The sequence below is a fragment of the Amblyomma mixtum genome, chromosome 7 (genome assembly GCF_055824585.1).
Source record: "Amblyomma mixtum isolate Tamu chromosome 7, ASM5582458v1, whole genome shotgun sequence".
NCBI classification, from domain to species: Eukaryota; Metazoa; Arthropoda; class Arachnida; order Ixodida; family Ixodidae; genus Amblyomma; species Amblyomma mixtum.
The window spans coordinates 111,118,576-111,138,797 of NC_143018.1; the positions used below are offsets into that span (position 1 = coordinate 111,118,576).

The 20,222-nt window shown below is 54.4% G+C and overlaps 2 protein-coding genes across 2 annotated transcripts; both read right to left on the reverse strand.

Moving 5' to 3' along the window:
• Window positions 1-2,738: 2,738 nt before the first annotated feature.
• Window positions 2,739-7,361, reverse strand: LOC149337215 (uncharacterized). Its single transcript, XM_089554844.1, has 2 exons — window positions 6,816-7,361; window positions 2,739-2,997 (listed from the first exon to the last, which is right to left on the reverse strand). The coding sequence occupies exons 1-2, from the start codon at window positions 7,107-7,109 to the stop codon at window positions 2,932-2,934; spliced, it is 360 nt and encodes a 119-aa protein (XP_089410970.1). The 5' UTR covers window positions 7,110-7,361; the 3' UTR covers window positions 2,739-2,931.
• A 6,419-nt stretch (window positions 7,362-13,780) lies between these two features.
• LOC149337216 (uncharacterized) lies at window positions 13,781-19,774 on the reverse strand. Its single transcript, XM_089554352.1, has 7 exons — window positions 19,430-19,774; window positions 19,182-19,257; window positions 18,840-18,938; window positions 18,299-18,465; window positions 17,886-18,085; window positions 16,679-16,714; window positions 13,781-13,853 (listed from the first exon to the last, which is right to left on the reverse strand). Exons 1-7 carry the CDS (start codon window positions 19,505-19,507, stop codon window positions 13,781-13,783), a joined length of 729 nt encoding a protein of 242 aa, XP_089410478.1. The 5' UTR covers window positions 19,508-19,774.
• Window positions 19,775-20,222: the final 448 nt, after the last annotated feature.

Consider the following 20,222-nt stretch of genomic DNA (forward strand, 5'->3'; position numbering starts at 1 on the left):
TCGACTTTTCGCTCTTCTGTCAATCGGTATATATGCATTCCTATTTTACATTGCTCATTCCTGTTCGTTACTTAGAAATGTTCATGGTACCTCTGTAATTGGCTCACCTTACATGCTTAATGTGATGTGTTTTTGTAAATGTGAATGTATCTTGTAACCTTGGCATGTGTACATATGTAAATAAATTTTTTCTAACCACCTGCTGTGCTCTTGTAAATGTTAATGTGTATGGTAACATTGGGATGTGTAAAGATATATAAATAATTTTTTTATTGCGAAAGCAATACAGTTGCGCTTTCAGCCCGAAGCGTAGCGAGGCCGGTAGCTATCAATGACCTTTAGCATGACCCCCTGCTGTGACGTCATGCCATCTGCACCGGGGAAGGTGAAGCCAGCTTCGGTAGCTAGTGGACGCTTCGGTGTGTGTTCCGGCCAGCGGCTTGCGTCGGTGGCCGGTGTTCGACCTTTGGACGTGCTCTTTTGTTAAGCTGTCCTTCGGCTGGCGGGCGCCTCAATATGGTGAGTCAGCCAGCTACAAAGGCTCTTTCCTTTGTCGTCGTCGTCCCTGAGGGGGCTAGTCCGGAGGATGTCGTCGATGTGACAGCCTCCATTGTTGGATTGGAGCAAGTTTATTGCGTCCAGCACTTCGGTGGACGCAACTACCAAGTGACTGTGAACAGCGAGGCCGCCATGGCTACAATCGTCGAAGCTTCCTGCCCCATCATCGGCAAGGAACGCGTCGCCATCGTTCCCCTGAGCCCGCAGGTGACCCAGGTGACTGTTCTCTTTCTGCCCGCCCGTGTACCCAGTGACGCCCTTGCCAAGGCTCTCTCCCCTTATGGCAAGGTGCTGCACATAAGTCGCGGCGTCATGGGGTCGCGTTCCACTGTCACCACCGGGGCCCGGTATGTGCGAATGGAAATGAAGCCGGAGTCAGCCGCACCCAACTACATCAAGGTCGCGGCCCACCGCGTGACGTGTGATTATAAAGGCATGCAGCGGGTTTGCCGGCGTTGTGGGTTCACTGCGCACTTCAGGGCACTGTGCACGGCTCCTTCTCCGCCCGCTGTGGTGTCTTTGGGCACCAAGGCCAAGGTTGAGTGCTGCCATGTCGCCTTGTGGTGACCCACACGCTACCGTGGCGTGCACTATCAAGCCCACGTACTCGGAGGCTGCGGCCCGCCCTGCGCCGCCGCAGGCCGCACAGAGAGCAGTTGAAGTCATCAAGGAATCCAGCGGATGCAACACCGACGCCGTTAACGGTGCTTCCGCTGCGTCCCAGCGTCCCTGCGTGGAAGAACCCGTGTCTGCTGTTGATGCGGCCAGTACTGCACCAAGCGAGAAGACAGTAAAGGTGCCTGCTGCGTCAGCCTCAGTCTCTCCGAGCGTCCCTGATGCCACGGGGGCCGAGTCTACTGTGGCCCTGGAAACCCCTGAGAACGTGCCTCTCTTGGAGCCCGTGCTACAGCCCGCGGCCAGCGTTGCGGTTTTGAGCAGGGACGCTGACATAGCTGAGGTTGACGGTGATGACAGCAGCTTGCCGTCCTCAGCCTCTTCAATCAACCTCGTCATTGACGAGACTGTCATGCCGCCTGAGGAGGACCCGACGCCGACATCGCCGTCGTTGGTATTGCTGGAGAGGAGACAAGATCATCTCTAGACGCTGACCCTGTGCAGTCGCCGTCCTCTTCAACATCGAGGACCAGCGCCAGCACTTCCAGCGCACAGTCGTCAGATGTTGAGATGGTCGCTTTGAGTTCTACCTTAAAGCATCCACATGCGTCGACTACGGACTCGGACAATTCTGCAGGTCGCCCAAGGAGGCCTCGTGCCTCCTCAGGTCCGACCCTCCGCAAAAAGTGAGGTCGTTTAGCGCCGTTCGCGGTGCGCTTTGTATTGATTACACATCATGATTGTCCAGGTTTTATTTTCCATTTGCAAAATGACTAACCTTCAGATTATTACTGTTAACGTGCAGGAGTGCCGCAGTGTTTCGAAGCAGGCAGCGGTAGTCGCATTCGCTCGTTCCTCGGGTTGCGATATCGTCTGCCTGCAAGAAACCAATTTTTGTCGACTCAGTGACATGTTGAAATTCAAGCGTAGGTTTGGTGTCGATGCCTTCTTTTCGTACGCCAGCACGCGTTCTAGCGGCGTTGGCGTTTGAACCGCTTACTCTCGCGAGATCATCATGTTATCTACGATGCACTTGGACGCGTGCTGGCGTTCGACTGCACATTTAACGCACTTCACCTGAGAAGGGACTCAAAGGTTTGAGCGCGGAGCGATCGGACGCGTGGCACATCGGCCCCGTCGATTTTCGACTGGAACCGCGGCAATCTGATGTAACACCCATCAAACCTGTGCGTCTGCATCTGTGAAGTCAGTAGGATCCTGGAGACACCGACCTGACCCAGGTACGCCCAATTTTCGGCCGCAACCCTCCGCAACTCCACGTAGCGGTCGAGCTAAGCCTAATGGCTAAAGCTCCCCCGCCGCTGGCTGCGGAGACGCCCGCCGGTCAACCTCTCAACATGGCTCTGCCTGAACAACGCGGATACGACCCCACGACTCTGTCGTGGTCGTCTGTCCCTGCAAGCCAGTAAGAGGATGGCTCATCCACCATTTCGGCGCATCAAGCTGCCCTTTTTCAAGTCGCTGAGAGCCAGCGCCGGCAGAACGCACGAGGAGCTGCAATGCCCAAGACTCCTCTTGACAACTCAGCAACAGGAGAGAGAGAGAGAGAGAGAGAGAAAACTTTATTTACAAAGGAATTCGGGGCACGCCCCAGGGTCCCCGCACGACCCCACTTCACTCAAGTGTTTATGTTCCTGAGGTCCATAACACTGGCAGCACGGCCGGTGGCGATGGTCTGCACGGCCAGGTCCTCCGAGTGCAGCAGGGTCTCCCAGTCCTCCCAGGTCTTGAGGTTCTCTAGGTCCCGCGGGGGAGGGTCCGCCGGGCAGAGGGAAAGGATGTGGAGGGAAGAAGCGAAGGGTTCTGGGCATAGGGCGCAAGCAGGAGTGGGGAAGGAGGGATGATAGTGGGTTAGGGTAAGGGGCGAGGGGAGAGTATGTGTTTGTAATCTGCGCCAGAGTGTTGCGTGTCTGTTATCTAGGGAGGGGTGGGGCGGGGGGTAGAGCTGCCGAGAGGCTCTGTATGCCTGGGTCAGCTCACTGAATGAGTGCATGCGATCCTTCGTGAATCCCCGATCCGAGGCCACCTGAGCCCGGTTTAAAGAACCTCGGGCTAAAATGTTGGCGGCCTCGTTTCCGGGATTCCCGGAGTGCGCAGGCACCCATATCAGCTCCACTTGGCGGGGCGGGGGTGCATCGGGCGAGTCCAGTATGCCAAAAGCAGGGACATGAACTCGGCCTCGAGCAAAATTTAGAATCGCAGTTTTAGAGTCAGTTAAAATATACCGGGCTTCCGTGCGGGTTATAGCAAGTGCAATGGCGGCTTCCTCTGCAGCCTCTGGGGACGTATCTGGAGGGAGAGGTAGTGTGAGGAGGGTGGATGAAGAGGAGTCCACCGCAGCTGCTGTCGCTTCATCACCCGTGCAGGCAGCGTCCACCCATACGGCGTCCGGCTGGGGGCCGTACGCTCGATGGAGTGCCTTCGCACGGGCTCTGCGGCGCTGCTCATGGTGGGACGGGTGCATATTCCTCGGGAGCGGCCTGATGAGAAGCTCTCGGTGAAGGGATCGTGGGATGGCGAGAAGGGTTGGGTCGTTGGCTGGTATTTTGATTCCCAGGGAGTCCAGGATATACCGACCTGTGGAAGTTTTTGTGAGCCTGATGTATTGGGCCTGTCGGTGGGTCTCCACCAGTTCCCCGATCGTGTTGTGGAGGCCCAGGCCTAGTAATCTGTCTGTGGGTGTGTTGAGGGGAAGATGAAGTGCTACCTTGAATGCCTTGCGAATCAAAGCATCCAAAGCGTTTATGTCATGTTTGGATAGTTGTAAGTATGGGGTAGTGTACAGTACACAGCTGAGGACAAAGGCATGAATGAGGCGACATAGGTCGCGCTCCTTCATGCCTCTATGATGTCCTGAAACCCTGCGGATGAGGTGCGATATCGCGCCTGCAACCTGCTTGAGTTTCTTGAGGGTAGTGGTGTTTTTGCCATCGTTCTGGATGTGCAAGCCCAATACACGGAGGATGCCAACCTCAGGTACCGGGTAACCATTCAATTCAATGGCAATGGGGGAGCGGGGACAGCGGTGGTTCTTAGGCCGGATGAGGAGCAGTTCGGACTTCTCTGGGGAGCAAGACAGTCCGATGGTCCGTGCGTAATTTTGGGTGAGGGTGGCTGCTTCCTGTAAGGTGTTCTCTATGTCGCCGTCACTGCCGTGGGTGGTCCACAGGGTGATATCGTCGGCATAAAGAGTGTGCTTGAGGTGGGGAATAGTTGCCAATTTCCGGGCGAGGGGTATGAGGGTTACGTTAAAGAGAAAGAGGGAAAGGACGGACCCTTGAGGGGTGCCGATACTCTGAAGTGTGTAAGAGGTGGAAGACAGAGGGCCGAAGTGTATCTCAGCCGTGCGGTCAGTCAGGAATGCTTGAATGTAGGCATACGTGCGCACACCCACATTCAATGAGGATAGAGCAGTCATGATCGCCTGATGTTCAATGCGATCAAAAGCTTTGGAGAGATCCAAAGCTAAGACTGCCTTGGTGTGACCTGGAAGAAGCGGGTCAAAAAGGTCGTGTGTGAGTTGCAGCATGGCATCCTGTGCGGATAGATGAGGGCGGAATCCCACCACGCTATGCGGGTAGAGATTGTTGTCCGCCATGTGACTTGTGAGTCTCGCTAACACAACATGCTCGAGGAGCTTCCCGAGGCATGAGGTTAGCGAAATCGGGCGAAGGTTTTGAATGGTGAGTGGTTTGTTGGGTTTTGGTATAAATATTACCTTCGCGTGGCGTCAGCACTGCGGGAGGTTACCCTCCCTCCAGCACTGGTTGAAGTATTTCGTAATGTGGGTGATCGATTGGTCATCCAGATTACGGAGCATGGAGTTTGTGATTTGGTCTGCACCAGGTGCGGAGTTGGCGCGGATAGTCAGGAGGCTCGCTCTGACTTCCGTCTCCGTGATGTCGGTGTCGAGTGTTGGATTTGCTTGTCCTGTGTAGTGCGGTAGAGGTATGGGGCCGCCTGGAGATGTGTACATGGTTTGAAGTGTGTCTAGAAGGGTGTCGGGATCGTCAATGTGTTCATGTGTGAGGCGTGTCACGTGGTGCTGTGCTGCTGATTTGGTGCGTGAGGGGTCAATGAGGTGTCGGAGGAGTTGCCATGCACGTTTGCTGGACAGGTTTCCGGCGATGCCGTCACATATCTGTCCCCAGTTGGATCGACAGAGCTCCTCAGAGTGCTGTTGGATTTGTGTCTGCAGCGCGGCCAGCCGCTTTTTAAGTGTTCTGTTGTGTTTGTTGCCTTTCCAGCGTTCCAGGATGCTGTGATAAGCCTCCCAAAGGTGGGCTAGGCGTGTGTCAAGGGTCGGTGTTTCGGTTGTAGTTTCAATGTGTCGCGTGTTGTGGTGAACGTCATGCTTCAGTGATTGCTCCCATGCATCGATGTCTGCGATGGGAGTGTCTGGGAGGGCGGTGCGTGCAGCGCGAAAGGCATCCCAGTTAATGAGTTCGTGTGTCATATTTGCGTGACGGGGTGGTTTGTATGGGACAGTGATTTGTATAATGTAATGATCACTGCCCAGTGTATGTTGTGTTCTGTTCCAGGTAACGCCGCGGATACAGCGGCTCAGCGTCAGGTCCGGACTGGTGTCCATGCTGACACTGTTGCCGATCCGCGTAGGCGTCTGAAACGTGTTGTGCACAGTGAGTTGGAGGTTCTGCAGGAGCAGCCAGAGCCTGCGACCTCGATGTGTCGTGGTTGTGTATCCCCAGTCAGTATGCTGACTGTTGAAGTCCCCACCGATGAGTAGGGGATGTTTCCCTGCTAGATGGTGTAGCTTTCGCAGAAGTGATTCTAGCGGGGCCATCGGCAGGGACGGGGGGTGGTATATGTTTGCTATAAATATAGAAGGAAGTGAATGTGTGTGATGTATAATTTCCGTGATCACGCAGGGCGTCTCAGACGTAATGTGATGAGTTTTGTAGGTGAGGCTGCGGTGGATGAGTGTGGACGCCCTGGGTGTGTTAGTGGTATCCGAGTGTGTAGATGTGTAGCTGGGGAGGGTTGCTCGGTGTGCAGTCTCCTGGAGAAGAAGTATGTGGGGCGTGGGTGTGATGGTGGGAAGGAGAAGTTGCAGAGGTGCGCGCTTTGCCCGGAAGCCGCGGCAGTTCCAAGTTATAATGGGGAGATTATTAGTGTTCCCCCCCGCCATATTGGATGGTGGGGGGATTGAGGAGGGTATTAAGACGGGTGTCAATAGGTATGTGTGGCTCAGGGAAGGTGTTTTGTGCTTGTGGAGGTAGGATGGGGGGAGTGGAGGGGGTTTGAAGTTGGGTGAAGCGATGGGTAAGATTATGCTCCAAGAGCTCCATCATCTTGGTAAGCATAGCGTCCATGCGCTGCTCAAGTTTTTCAGTGAGGGCGGCGGCAAGGTGATTGAATCTAGCCTCGAGGCGGGCGTCTAGCTCCTTTAGTTTATGGTCAAGTTTTGCTTCGAGTGCTGCTAATTTAGCGTCTATTTCTGGGGGCACGGGAGGGGGTGTGGCGTCTGTGGTGCGCTGTTTCTTTGCAGGAGGGGTGCTCGAAGTGTCTGTGGATGATGAGCTCGAATTAATGACAGGGGGTGCGTGTTGAGGGGGCATGGAGGGGGCGGGGGTGCTTAGGAGAGAGGAAAGGCGGCTTACCTCGTCACGCAAGGCCTTGAGTTCCTGGTCTCTCGGGTCTGCCTGGGAGGACTGGGGTGGTGGGGGTTGACGGGTGGTTTTGCCGGAAACGCGGTCTGCCCAGGTGAGACGCGTGGCGTTCTTGCTGCCATTCTGCCGGCTTGTAGAAGGCGACCGGGAAGCCGTCGAGCTGCGTCTGCTGGCTGTGCCTGGTTGATCGCAGCGGGAAAGCCGCGATGTACCCGGAGGAGAGAGAGCGTTCTTCGTGGACGCTAGTTTGCGGCCCCGTCCCTTGCAGTTCCCTGTGCCGGTCATATGAGGGCCTCCGCAGAGAATGCAGCTGGGGGTGCATGAGGGCACATCTTCCTTTGGGTGGGACTGTCCACAGCGGGGGCACTTATGGGATCTTGGGTGGACACACACGTCTGCCCGGTGACCAGGGACGCGGCAGTTAGTGCAGGCGTCTATATGCCCTCGATAGGGTGTGCACCTGTGGAGGGCTCCTCCATAAAGGACGGCGCGTGGGACAGGTCCAGCTCGGAAAGTGATTTGGATCGAACGCGTGGAGCCCATTCGGCGGGCGTCCACGATTAGGGCGTCTGGGTTGCCGGTGATCAGGTCTTGCAGGAGCTCTGTCGGGGTCTCATTCCAATAAGCATTGGAGATGACTCCGCATACCGCTCCATCCGGCGGGGCTATATAAGCTGCGACGGCGAAGTGCTTGCCTTGGTTTTTGATGCTGGTTACGCTAACCAGGGCAAGCGCGTCAGCTTTTATGGGCGTGCTTACGGTGCACGTATTGTTTACGGGGTGTACCCTTTGGGTACGCGTTGGTTCGTGTAGCTGGGACGCCGCTTGAAGGATGGCTTCCCGTAGTTGTCGGGGTGGAAGCAGGTCCAGCTGCAGCCCGCCTCGTGATCTGAACACGACCTTGTAGTCTGCAGCAGGAAGCGGCGGCTGCTGCCGCGAACGCTGCGCAGCTGTGCGCGTTGCTGCTTGTAGGTGCGCTGACTTGTCAAGGCGCGCAGACTTGGGGGCACCGGTAGCAGAGGCTGCGGCCTCCTGGCTTCGGGATGGTGAAAGGACGTCCTTGGAGCGGGCAGGCACACTAAGAATGTGCGTCCAGTCCCTGGGGTCGTAGTCGTGGGGGTTAAGAACCTCTCCCTGCACCTGCACCTCCATGATGGTGTTGGTGGCGGAGCGAGGCCCAGCGGAGCGAGGCCTAGCTCAGGCGAAGAGGTCACAAAGAAAGGGCCGTGGGTGCCCGAAAAATGGCTTAGGCGGGCCAAAAATTGATGGCGTGCGGCACTCACATTCGTAGATCAGTGGATGGTGAAATTTGGGCCGATGATGCTGGCGATTGGTGAATTCCGCTGTCTTTGTGCGGAGCCGATGTGGGGTGCGTCTGTACTACTCGGCCCCCTAGCGGTCACCAGCAATAGGAGACGCTCGCGCTCCGTCTTCTAAATGTCCACAAAAGACATTTTCACCAGTCTCCAACTGGACGCCTAAGCCAACGGTCAGGATGAACCCTGACGACTACGTGATCGTGCTGAGGCCACGCAGTACGGTCGCCCTCAAGACAGCATTTCAGCACGGTGAACTCGGCGCTGCCATTTCGCAACTCATCGGCAGACAGCATATGAATGCGATTGCAATTTCTCCCAGTTGGGAACAAAACATTATCGTCTGTGGCACGCAGAACCCCGAGGTGGCTCAAAAGCTTCTGACGGACATCCAAATTACCACCAGCAAAGAATCGCTCCCGCTTTACGGACACCTCAAGCTCACCGGTGATGTGTGTCGTGGTGCGATTACTGTGCATAACCTTGAAACCAGCGAATCCTTGAAACATAGTGTGCAGTGGCGCGGTGGTGAATTAGTCCATGTGCGCAAGCTGGAACATCGAATGTAGCTGTGCTAACTTTGGAGGGACGCAGCGTTCCGCGTTACGTCCACTACAATACAGAACTGACTCCCGTCAAGGAGTATAAGAAAACGGTGCCAGCGTGCTACCGCTGCGGCACGCTGGGGCACCGGGTGGACAACTGTCCCACCCCGGTCAAAGAAAGTTGCGGCCTTTGTGGCCAGAACGTGGGGGTTGGTACTGAGCGGATGGCCCCCCACGTTTGCAATCCCATGTGCATAATATGCGGGGGCCCGCACCTCACCAGCTCCCGCAAATGCACCACCAAATTCATCCGGCTTCCGCATCCAGGGCCCAGGCCGCCAATCAAGCCACCCAAGGGAGCCAATTCCGGCGCGACACGGGGAAGTCACGCCACCGGCCGGCAGCAAAACAACCAGAAGACGCCACGGCCTCCGCCTGGCAAGACAGCAGCGGTACCGCCACCACCCGGAGCAGCGGAGTTCCCATCTCTCAGCGCTTCATTTGGTGGTGGTGGTGAAAACTTTTAATTGTTGAAATAGAGTTTGGGAGCCACAGAGTTGCCCCGCTACATGGTCGGCGTCCCTAGTCCGGGACACCGCATGACAATGCCCCGTCTTTCGCCCGTTTCACCAGAGCCCTTTGGGACTCAAGCGAGGAGCAGTTGAGGAGGGCAGTCTCCCATGCCTCTCTGGAAGGGGTAGGGGAAGGGGGGAGGTCGGGATTTTGAGTACATGCCCACACCATGTGGAAGATATCACAGGTCTCCGCACAGTGCGGGCATCGCCCATCCGTGTATGGATCGTAATGCTTTAAGATTGCAGGACAGAGTAGAGTACCTGTCTGCAGGCGCCTTAATGTTCGCTCCTCCGTCTTACTCAGCCCCTTTGCAGGGGCCGGAAAAAGACGGTGGATGTCGCTATAATGCGTTATAATTTCCCTGAATCGCAGCAGCGGCTGGTTAGTATCCGAGCCAGAAGAGCTGGGATGAGGAGCCCGGTGAATAAGCTCTCGGGCAGCCGCGTCAGCGGCCTCATTACCTCGTAAGCCCTGGTGGCCAGGAGTCCAAATGATTCTTTTGGGTGTTGGATCAGTGGCAATCCGTTTTAGAATACAAGAAGCTAAGGGGGAGATCTCCCCTACCAAGTAATGATCACATGCTTTTCGGGAGTCCGTAAGCGGCGCCGCCTGCAACCAAGCCAAGGTAGGCAGCTGGGCGAGAATCGCCTCCCCTCCTCCCCCACCAGCACCGTCGAGACGCAAGAACTCAAGAGCGAGCTCGCCCTCTTGCGAGCTCAAAGCGAAAAACTATCCAGCGAGCTTAACTCGCTCAAAGCACAATTCCCTACTCCGCCCGCGTCGAGCGGCGAGGAAGAAAACCACAGACAGGGAGATTCCTACTCCTGTGGAGAGTCGCGCCGCGGCCCTGGAGACCCGGGTGACCGCGATTGACACACAATTGCCTGACCTCCCCAAAATTATCCACGATACCATTGTGCGTCAGGTAGAGAGTGTCATCGCACAGGTGACACAAGCCGTACCTCACATTATCCAAAAATGGATAAAAGACAATCCGCGCGTCCTTAAACGCGTAGGGCCCATCAGGGACGCTAACCGCCCCTCAAAATTCAACAGAGTTATTCCCGATGAGTTTGACTTCTCGGAAGACTCCTGCACGTCTGCGCCGTGTACTAGCGGACTGGGAGTCTTAACAACGGAACCCCACCCTCAGCTCCTACCATGGCCCCCAACCATGGCGAGCAAGAACAACTCAGCCGCTTACACTAACGCAGTGGAACTGCCGTGGTCTCAAGAACCGCATGAAGCGGACTCATCTCCGCCTCTATCTTGAGACCTTTGAGTTCCTCGTTGCCGTGGTTGCCCTTCAGGAACCCGGCGCCGGGGCCAAACTAACAAACTACACTACATTTCAACACAACCCGCAGACATGTATACTTGTTCACAAGCAGTATACTGCGCAGGAGGTCAGGCTCCCCACAACACCGCCTTTCCCATACACGATGGTGTCAGTGCTGCCCCTAAAGCGGACTGACGCACCTGTACACATTCTAAACATTTACTGCCCACCTAAACGTAAGAACGTCACGTTCAATGAAATTTTCACCCAAGCTATGCAGGTGGCTGGAAGGGATCCCCTTCTGATCGTCGGGGATTTCAACGTCCCGAGCAGGCTATGGGGTACCCCCGGGAAGACAGACGTGGGAGGAAGCTTGCGGAACTTCTTTCCACACACTGACCCCGCCAACCCAACACGTGTCGGCAATTCGATTCGACTAGATACTTGTATCGTATATGCGACGGGCAGCGTGCGCCAGGCCGGCTGAAACGGGCAACTGATAAGCGTTATGAACCGAAGCGCTGCGCTTGCCCCCTCGCCCTACTCTGGGTATAAATACGCGCTGCTCAATAAAGCTGAGGCCCTTTTGCCCCCTGGAATTCGACGTGTCATGACTTCGATACATGGTGTCAGAAGTGGCCGACGTTGACGCCCACTGCGTGGAAAATCTGGGGCGCGATTACGAGTTGCTCGAAATCGTCTCAATCGGAAAGTGTCTCAAAAAGTGTCTCATTTGCCCCGTTCCTATTGGTCGGTCGTGACCAGCGGCCATATTGGTTTTTTGCGTCACCGGCCGACGTCAGAAGTGCGCCAGAAGTGGTGACGTTGCTTGCCTAATTATGCGAGCCGATTGAGACGATTTTTTGAGACTAGAACGGGCGATCTCAAACCGTTTCAGACGCAAAATGGCGGCTATTTATCTTGCGTTGAGCGGCGGTTGGCCTCGCGAGCAACGGCGTAGGAGGGTGTTCGAAGATGCGTTTGACTTGCCGGACGAGCTGTTTCGTCGACAATTTCGACTCAAGAAGGAGACGGCACTGTGGCTGTGCGAGGAATTGGAGGACGAACTGGGAGGGTGCTCGGTGAGCGCGCTGTCTGTGCAGCGTCAAGTGTTGTGCGCGCTGCGCTTCTTCGCTACCGTGGGGTTTCAGGGCGCCGTGGGCAGCGAGGCGAGCGTTGGCATGGCGCAGCCAACAGTTAGCAAGTGTGTGCGGCGGGTGGCAGCGGCTATTGTAAAAGTGGGGTCGCGGGAGGGGTGGGTGCATTTCCCGACCAGCCCTGAAGAGAAGGCGGCGGCGAAGGAAGGCTTCCTCCGCCACGGCAGCATCCCCGGCGTCGTTGGGTGTGTGGATGGCACCCTTATCGCCATCAAGGCGCCGCGGGGAGTGCTGCCTACAAGGCAGCCTTTTGGAGCCGCAAGGGCTGCTACGCCCTCAACACGATGATCGTGAGTACGCTTCGTTCTCCTTTTTTTACTGCATGTGTTTGGCTGCAAGCTCGGGCCTCGACGGCGGGCGTTCACAACTAAGCTTGTGCTGCTGTTTTCTCTCAGGTCTGCGACTCCACAATGCGGATCACTGCCATCGATCCGCGTTGCCCTGGGTCGGACCACGACTCGTTTTCGTGGCGCCACTCGTGGCTGCGCCGTGAGGTGGTGGAGAAGGGCCTGCTGGCAGACGGGGAGTTTCTTCTCGGTAAGCAGTAAGAAAGCCCTCTCTGACCTTGGTTACATATATGGAGCTAACGTGCATGTGCGGAAGCTTGAAAAATCAGGCATGTTTACGCTTACGAAAGCATGTTGCAATACGATACAGACGCTGGCGTGTATTGTCGTCGTGCTAATTGTTGCCGGTGAAATACAACACACACAGGTTTTGTTCAAGTGCTTACTTGCTGCCTACGAAGCCAAGGCAGCAGGCAGACGACGGTATTACACTTCTGCTGTAGTCATTTATATCAGTAAGAAGTTAGGCTGTTCTTACAACGGTGCTCCCTTAAACATCTAAATTATGCATTGTCTGCACTCCCATGACTTTCAAGTTCAGCAAAGCTTGACTGTGGGCTACCTGCTATGAATGTTCTATTGTATCAAGGGTGTTGAGAGTGACAACGACAAAGGCCATGCTTAACTGAACGTCATTTCTGGTTTACAGGGGACAGTGGGTACCCTCTGGAGCCCTGGCTGCTTACACCTGTGCCAGGGCATCCCAGTGCGGCCTCTCCTGAGGGGCTATTCAATGCAGCACACGGCTCAATGCGTTCTACCGTCGAGCGCCCCATCGGCGTGCTGAAGAGCCGCTTCCAGTGCCTGCAGAGGTACCGGGCGCTCCATTATGAGCCGGAGCGAGCGGTCTTCATAATTGGAGCCTGTGCTGCACTGCATAACCTGTGCCTGGATGACCCCCTGCCAGACGACGACGAGGATGCCACTGCCCCCGACGACAACGGCCCACCCCTGGCTGCAGACCACGTACAAGGCCCAGCGGGCCGCCTCACTTACCTGCGGGGGCGAGCCGTGCGTGATAGTGTTGTCAACCTTTTCAGGACAACCCGTCTTCAGAGGCTGGCGTACTTGCGCACGGTTCGCCGTCGGCTGCGGCGGGAGCTCCAGCATCGCCACCAGTGAGACTCCTCGCGGCGTAGCCGGCCAAGGTGTTCGTGCAACACACCAGCCACTGTTACTGTTGGCAGCGACATCTCGTGTCAGTGTACATTTGTGTGTGAGGAACTGTGCGACGTGGCTGTGTGTGTGCCTGGGATCCCCCGGTGGCAGAGAAGCAAGCACGGACACCAGCTGCAACCCACTGATAGTCTTAGCCGCAGCTAGCCTTGGCAGCGTCATCTCGTGTCAGTGTACATTTGTGTGTGAGGAACTGTGCGACGTGGCTGTGTGTGTGCCTGGGATCCCCCGGTGGCAGAGAAGCAAGCACGGACACCAGCTGCAACCCACTCACAGTCTTAGCCACAGCTAGCCTTGGCAGCGTCATCTCGTGTCAGTGTACATTTGTGTGTGAGGAACTGTGCGACGTGGCTGTGTGTGTGCCTGGGATCCCCCGGTGGCAGAGAAGCAAGCACGGACACCAGCTGCAACCCACTGACAGTCTTAGCCGCAGCTAGCCTTGGCAGCGTCATCTCGTGTCAGTGTACATTTGTGTGTGAGGAACTGTGCGACGTGGCTGTGTGTGTGCCTGGGATCCCCCGGTGGCAGAGAAGCAAGCACGGACACCAGCTGCAACCCACTCACAGTGTGCCCACCAGTACACCTCCCAGTTCATCGGTGAGCTTGTTGTACAGTCGTAGTGCAGCCTCCTTCCTGAGTCGAAAATGGCAACGAAACAGCTCGTCCAGCAAGTCAAAACCGTCTCCATGGGGGGGAAATCCGACTGTGCGGCCTGCCCGTGGCCCCCCCTGCCACCAAATACGGACCGGTGCGGTTTCGGCTGCTAGGTTTTGTTTTGGTGCAACGCACAGCGGTGAGTGGAGCCGCCGGAGCCCACTCTTGGGGTTGCGAATCCTCAGGAAAGGTTCAGCAGACTTTCCGCGACATTGTGAGCGTGTCGCGCCCACGATGCCCGTTGCCTATGTGGGAGGGCAGGTCCGAGAAGGGAGACGGACTGGGCACGTGGAATCCGGCTCAAAAGCACAGAACTGGTGACTAGAACGACTTGTTTGCTTTTGGCGTGGTCGCCGCAGTAGACGCGGTCGGGACTTTGTCGTTTTGCCGTTGGTGTTCGCGCCTCGGTAGACGCGGTTCCGACTTAGCTGTTTTGCTGAGTGACGAGATCGCCCGGGTAGATGCGGTCGTTCCAAAATTCGCAGAAATGAAAGTCGCACGGTTCCCTCTCGGTATGAGGGCGTACCACCCAGCCGCGGACGCGTTGGTTTCCGATCACGAAGAGCTCGGTGCCTCGCGGGGGCATGCGGCTGGGCGAACCAAGCTTTGGTTTTGGGGAAGCTGCCTTTGGCCCGAAAACACGAAAAGTGATGGAGTAAGTAGCACGCTCGGGAGGCCAGTAAGCTCCGAAACGCGGGAAAGCCCGGCGGTTGTCTGAGTAACGTTAGTAGACCTGGCCAAATCGCAGAAAGACAACATGCTACCTTGTAGCATGTGATGATAACTGCGGACATCAATTGAGACTTAACCATGAATGTGTGGGAGAATGGATTGGAGTTTCACATACTATGCCAGGGGCGATCGTCGGTGGGCACGAACGCCAAGAAAACGTGAAAGGATAACTGCTGCGTGTGCGAGTACCAGTGGAGTAAGAGCCGAAGTACCGAACGAGTGGTGTGAAATATCCGTCATCTTAGTACTGTGGGACGGTCGGGGTGGCAGAACCTGGCTTGGGGGAGGGGATCCTAGTCGAGCCCCGGTAGGTTTTCCCTGTCTCAGACGGTCGGAGATTGCCCACAAAACGTTCTCTGTGGTGTGGGAGTATGCTCGACGCCGAGGGCCCACTATTGGTGGACTGCGCCCTTCAAGGAGGCCTGTAAAAGGTCAAAATCTGGTCAAAATCCCTGCTGTCCCCAATCCAACTTCCAATTTCCCATACATTTGCCCATCCCTTCCGCTACTTTCCAGGGGAGATCAGGGCAGTCTCTCCGGGCCCGCTCCCCCAGTTGTGGGTCGCTACATTTTCCCTTTTATTTTATTTTTCCACCCATGGGTGGCGAAAATATATTTTGCCTACGGGCCTATTCTTTTATTTTCCAATTGGGCTAAGCCTGTTGTGCATACGCGGTGCAGGCAGGGGCATATTATTTTTATTTCCTTTTGGTTGCCCCAACCTAACAAATGTAGCTGCCCATTTCTTGGGGGCGACTGACAGGAGTTCGTCAGCGTCTCCCGTGCCCGCCTCCGTTCCTCATCTCCTGGCTCTCTACCACCGCCTCCCTGAACGCTACGCCAGCGACGCATCGCAACTCGCCAACCCGCGTCTGTGCCATCTGCAAGGCATTCCCGCACCACCTGGGACACTTTGTAGCTGATGAACTCTCTCCTTTTTATCTGTTGTGTTTAACGCGTGCCTAGTGTGTGTTCTCCTTAGTGTTTTCGGTTCTTCTATTGGCTCCCTTTCCTTTAAAATATAAACACGGCTTCGTTTTGGTTTGTTTCATTTCTTTGTTCCTTTCTTCGAACCTGCCCGCGAAAGCGTTCCCCTTCACCAGTCGGGGACGCGTCCACCTGATTCGCGACATTGTGCTCAAGTGGAGAATTAAAAAGTGTGGCGTTAAAGGGGCCACCAAATGTTTGTCGAAATGAGAAAGTCCCACTGAATCAACTTCTTTGAATGACATGCTTTCAAGGGACCTTGCAATGATTTCGATAAGCGTATTCTAGTTGAACAGATCTAACATGTGGTCTTTGTAGCTATTCCAAGTGAAATTCAAAAACTGTGGACGGACCCTGTAATTTAAAACTTTTTTGAAAATCACTACTTGCAGTAGCTTGCAACCCACTAGGGCAATACACCTCTTCATGCGTCCCCTGTCCCAATGACGTCAGTGGGCAGAACAGCCAGCTTTGAAGCGCGCCTCGTCTGCCCAACGTCATAAGGGATGTGCGGAGAGGTGTGTTGCCCTATTGGGTTGCAAGCTACTGCAAGCAGTGATTTTTTAAAATTGTTCAATGACAGGGTCTACCCGCACCTTTCGATTTTCACTCTGGATACCCACAAACACCTCCTCTACAGATTTGTGTGACTACATTATATCCATCGAAATCATTTTAGGGGCCCTTTCAGCATGCTCCTTTTATTTTTTGGAACAACATTGCACACAAGTGTTCCTATTTGAACAGATAACAGCGAAACACAGTGCTTGCTATAACATGAACATAAATAACATATCTCATCTAGTGCGATAAAAAAACTAGCAGCCTGCATGTTATCACAGCTTCTGTGTCATTTGAACATATAATGAAGTTGCACTCAATGGCAAACTAGCAGTCCCACCAAGAATGGCGCATAACTGATTGGATCGTGCATATTGCTAGTTGCAGTGCTGAGAATGATTGTAACATGACAAAATTCTCATTCATATGCATCACCATCAGCCTGACTCCATCCATTGCTGGACAGAGGCCTCTCCCATGTCTTCCACTTAACCCTTACTTAGGTATTTTCCCTGAACTCTTACCTCCAGCTGTTTCCATTTGAGGCCCCGGAATGTCTCCTGTAAACAGGTGGTGAGCACAGGTTATTACTCAACAGCAAAATGTGCCACCACTGTGAAGAACACTACAAAAAGTATGCCACGTCAGACTGCACACAGTGGACACTACATGGGAAGCCCTGTCGCGGCACCTCAGTGGTTGGAGCGCTCGGCTACTGACTGGAGCAGGTTAATTACCAGCCATGGCGGTCGTGTTTCAATGGAGGTGAAACAAACAAAACGGAGCAGTAGCTTGCAACCAACTCTTCATCACAATTTGGGCACAAATGTAGGCGAAACAACTGGAGCCACATGGAGGTCAGCCAGAATGGGCGGTACATAAGACAAATGTCTGGAAGGACAGTGCTCGGCTTGCTGTGTGCGTCATGTGACCACTGGATGTCATCGAGGAATTTATCTATCTTGCCATCACTGGGATTTTCTGTGCCGTCAGTGAGTACACACACATGGCGCCAACTTTTCTTGTAATGGGACTAGTAGGGCTCTCGCATTAACACACAAACTAATTAATGCAATTGCACCGTTTCTGTACCATATAGAAGTTTAAAAAAGTACAAAAAAATAAAGTGTAATACACACATCGTGTGCATCATGCAGGAGGCAAAAAAATCTCATTGATGCACATGGCCTCTGTGTCTTACAAACGGCAAGAACAAAGCAGATCGATACACATGGCCTCTGCGGCTTGCAGGAGGGGGAAAAAAAAAGAGGTACACATGGTCTCTGTGCCTTACAAACGGCAAGAACAAAGCAGATCGATACACATGGCCTCTGCGGCTTGCAGGAGGGGAAAAAAAAGAGCTATACATGGCCTCTGCGTCTTGCAGGAGAGGAAAAAAACAAGAGCTATACATGGCCTCTGTGTCCTGCAGGAGGGGAAAAAAAAAGAGCTATACATGGCCTCTGCATCTTGCAGGAGGGAAAAAAAAGAGCTATACATGGCCTCTGTGTCTTGCAGGAGGGGAAAAAAAAGAGCTATACATGGCCTCTGCATCTTGCAGGAGGGAAAAAAAAAGAGCTATACATGGCCTCTGCGTCTTGCAGGAGGGGAAAAAAAATACTACATATGGCCTCTGCGACTTGCATGAGAAAAAAAAAGAAATGTGAACACAAAAAATGAACAAGTGAGGAAAAAAAGAAATGTAAACACAAAAAAAAACGAACAAGTTACTGTGGCGGCTGCAGTTGATTACGGAGGAAAAGCAAAATAACTGATACCGCCAAAATAACTTGTTCCGTCAGGCGTAAGGTATCAGCCTGTGCCACCTGCAGTGCCGCTGCCACCTCGGCTCCACTGGCATGCACTGCAGCAGTGAGGTCACGCACTGCCGCGGTGAGGCTGCGCACGGAGTCAATCGTCTCGCGTTGTTGCTGCACGTAAAAGGAGCTTCAATTACACACTTAACGGTCACAGAGTGCTCGTTTCACATTAAGGATGCCCTACTGAAATAGGGACCATGTCTCTCAACAGGCGGTCATACAAAGGTCAAGCAGAGGTTTTGAACAGTGACTGTAGCTACAATATGCTGCATGTAGCTGCTTCTCTTTTACGAAATGTACAGAGCGCTTGCTGTCTGCACATACCTCCAGGCAGCGTTCCTGAAACTGTCCTTGCTGCCTGGTGTGGGCCTGAAGAATATCCGCAGTGCGCCGCGTCTCGAACAGCAGCTGGCGCACCTCCTCCGCCCGCGTTAGGCTGCGCCGCGTGGGGTGGCCCGGTGCTGTTGCTGGCTGCTGCTGCTGCTGCGTAGCTGTCAGGGGGAAAAGTGACTGAATATACACTTGTTGTATAATACAGCAGGATGCGCAATAAGCTGACTGTTTGGTGCAATGTCTGAGCAGACTATTGGCATGCATGCTAGGGATAAAAGTTGTCATAATCAGCGGTACGACAAAGCAGCATTGTCTCATTGTACTCAATGTGCACATTCGCCTAACCATCACAGGCATCACAGTGCCCTCTGTGAGGGGAAAAAAACTTGCACAGCGTACCAATGGTGAATATGAAGGAGACTTGTGTGGCTATTGTAAAACGACACTGATAGTGTGCTCCTGCAAATGGTATTATTTTCAAGCAGCTTGCAAAATGGATAATGTGGGGCCTGATATTGGCAGACCAACTCACAGGCTGTGGCACGAGGCTGCTGCTGCTGCTCCTCCTCCTCGGGTGATGCTTCCTCCTCCTCAAGCGTCACCTCCAGCAGCTCCTCCAGCTCCTCCTCATCTGGGGGGGGGGGGGGGCTGTCTGTCCAAAGTCATTCCACAAGACACCATTGCTTAGTGGACAGTTTCAGCACACTGTGTATTGTATTGGGGTAAAGTGCACGGTTACTCAGTACTGAGTCACAAGACAAAAAAAAACAGCACTAGCAAAAGGGCAAGAAAATACAAGGTACGTAACTTGAGGTTGCATTTGCTACCTCCAGCAGTTTAGGCATTCATATCAAATGGTTAAAAATTCACCTACCAGCTGGTGAGCGCGCCTCTGCCTGCTGCAGGCCGCTCGTTCCAGCCACCTCCCCGACAGATACGCGGGGCTGGTACTGCAAGAGGCACAGCGCCGCACGTTCATGCACGAGTGTCTCGAAGTTCATTCTGTGGGTCCATTGCTCACAGTACATGGCTCTGAGGTTCACACAAGAACCCTTCATTATCAGCAAACACGAAACTGTCTGTAACGCCACCGCGGCTTATCATCGGATTCGGATCACATACCTGGGAGGTTGTGAACATAGGCGGCGCCACGCCTTGGGCGCTCACCGGCGACCGCAGCTTCAAAACGCGGCCTGACATTCCCGGCAGCCTGCCGCCTCCAGTGCCCCTGCGATAGGATGTGGAGAGGCATGTTCAAGGTTCATTCGGCAGACCGTTGTTGACACGCTCACCTTTCCGCGGCCAAAAACTCAGCCTCCTCTTTCTTGCAGCGGCTGGCCCACACCTGCCAAGTGTGGCGCCAGTGGGGCACAGTCTTTACAGCTGGGCCCATCTCATTTAGGCGGTCCGCAAGCTCGCGCCACAACCCGCGCTTGCGAGCCGCCGTGTAAACAGCGGAAAGGGGTGACGCCGGATGTGCCAGAGCCGGGTTCTCCTCCAGGAACTCTAACATGAAGAGGTACTGTGCGCGGGACACCCTGACTGTCTTAGCCGACGCCATTCCGAATGCTAACTGTTGATCATGCTAATTCCCTGTGTCTCTTTGTTTCGATGTCGCTCAGGGAATGAAATAGGGAAATAATGGGGAATGTACAACTTGGGTTAACAGAGCATAGACGTGCGCTATCGATAATTTGGGTTCACACAGGAGACGATCATACGGCCATACAACATTATTTTGCCCCACACTTCACGCTGCACGGTCGTCTTGTACTTCCCAAACAAAAAAAGCACAACCACAGATCACACACGTCTCCCTAAGAGCATCTTTGGGCCATTTTTGCCATCGATAATAAGCACCGAAAAAGAACACACTTACCATTGTCTTCACCGATTTTCGAACCCAGCGCTGCTT

Bases quoted from the DNA above. Each gene is read 5' to 3' on its own strand.
- LOC149337216 (XM_089554352.1), bottom strand. From the start codon at position 19,507: ATGTCAGGCCGCGTTTTGAAGCTGCGGTCGCCGGTGAGCGCCCAAGGC. The intron at 19,258-19,429 runs GTATGTGATCCG...TGCCTCTTGCAG, and splicing joins CTATGTTCACAACCTCCCAG to TACCAGCCCCGCGTATCTGT. The intron at 13,854-16,678 runs GTAAGAGTTCAG...TTTTCGACTCAG, and splicing joins TCAAATGGAAACAGCTGGAG to GAAGGAGGCTGCACTACGAC.
- LOC149337215 (XM_089554844.1), bottom strand. From the start codon at position 7,109: ATGACCGGCACAGGGAACTGCAAGGGACGGGGCCGCAAACTAGCGTCC. The intron at 2,998-6,815 runs GTAAGCCGCCTT...CCCTATGCCCAG, and splicing joins TCAAGGCCTTGCGTGACGAG to AACCCTTCGCTTCTTCCCTC.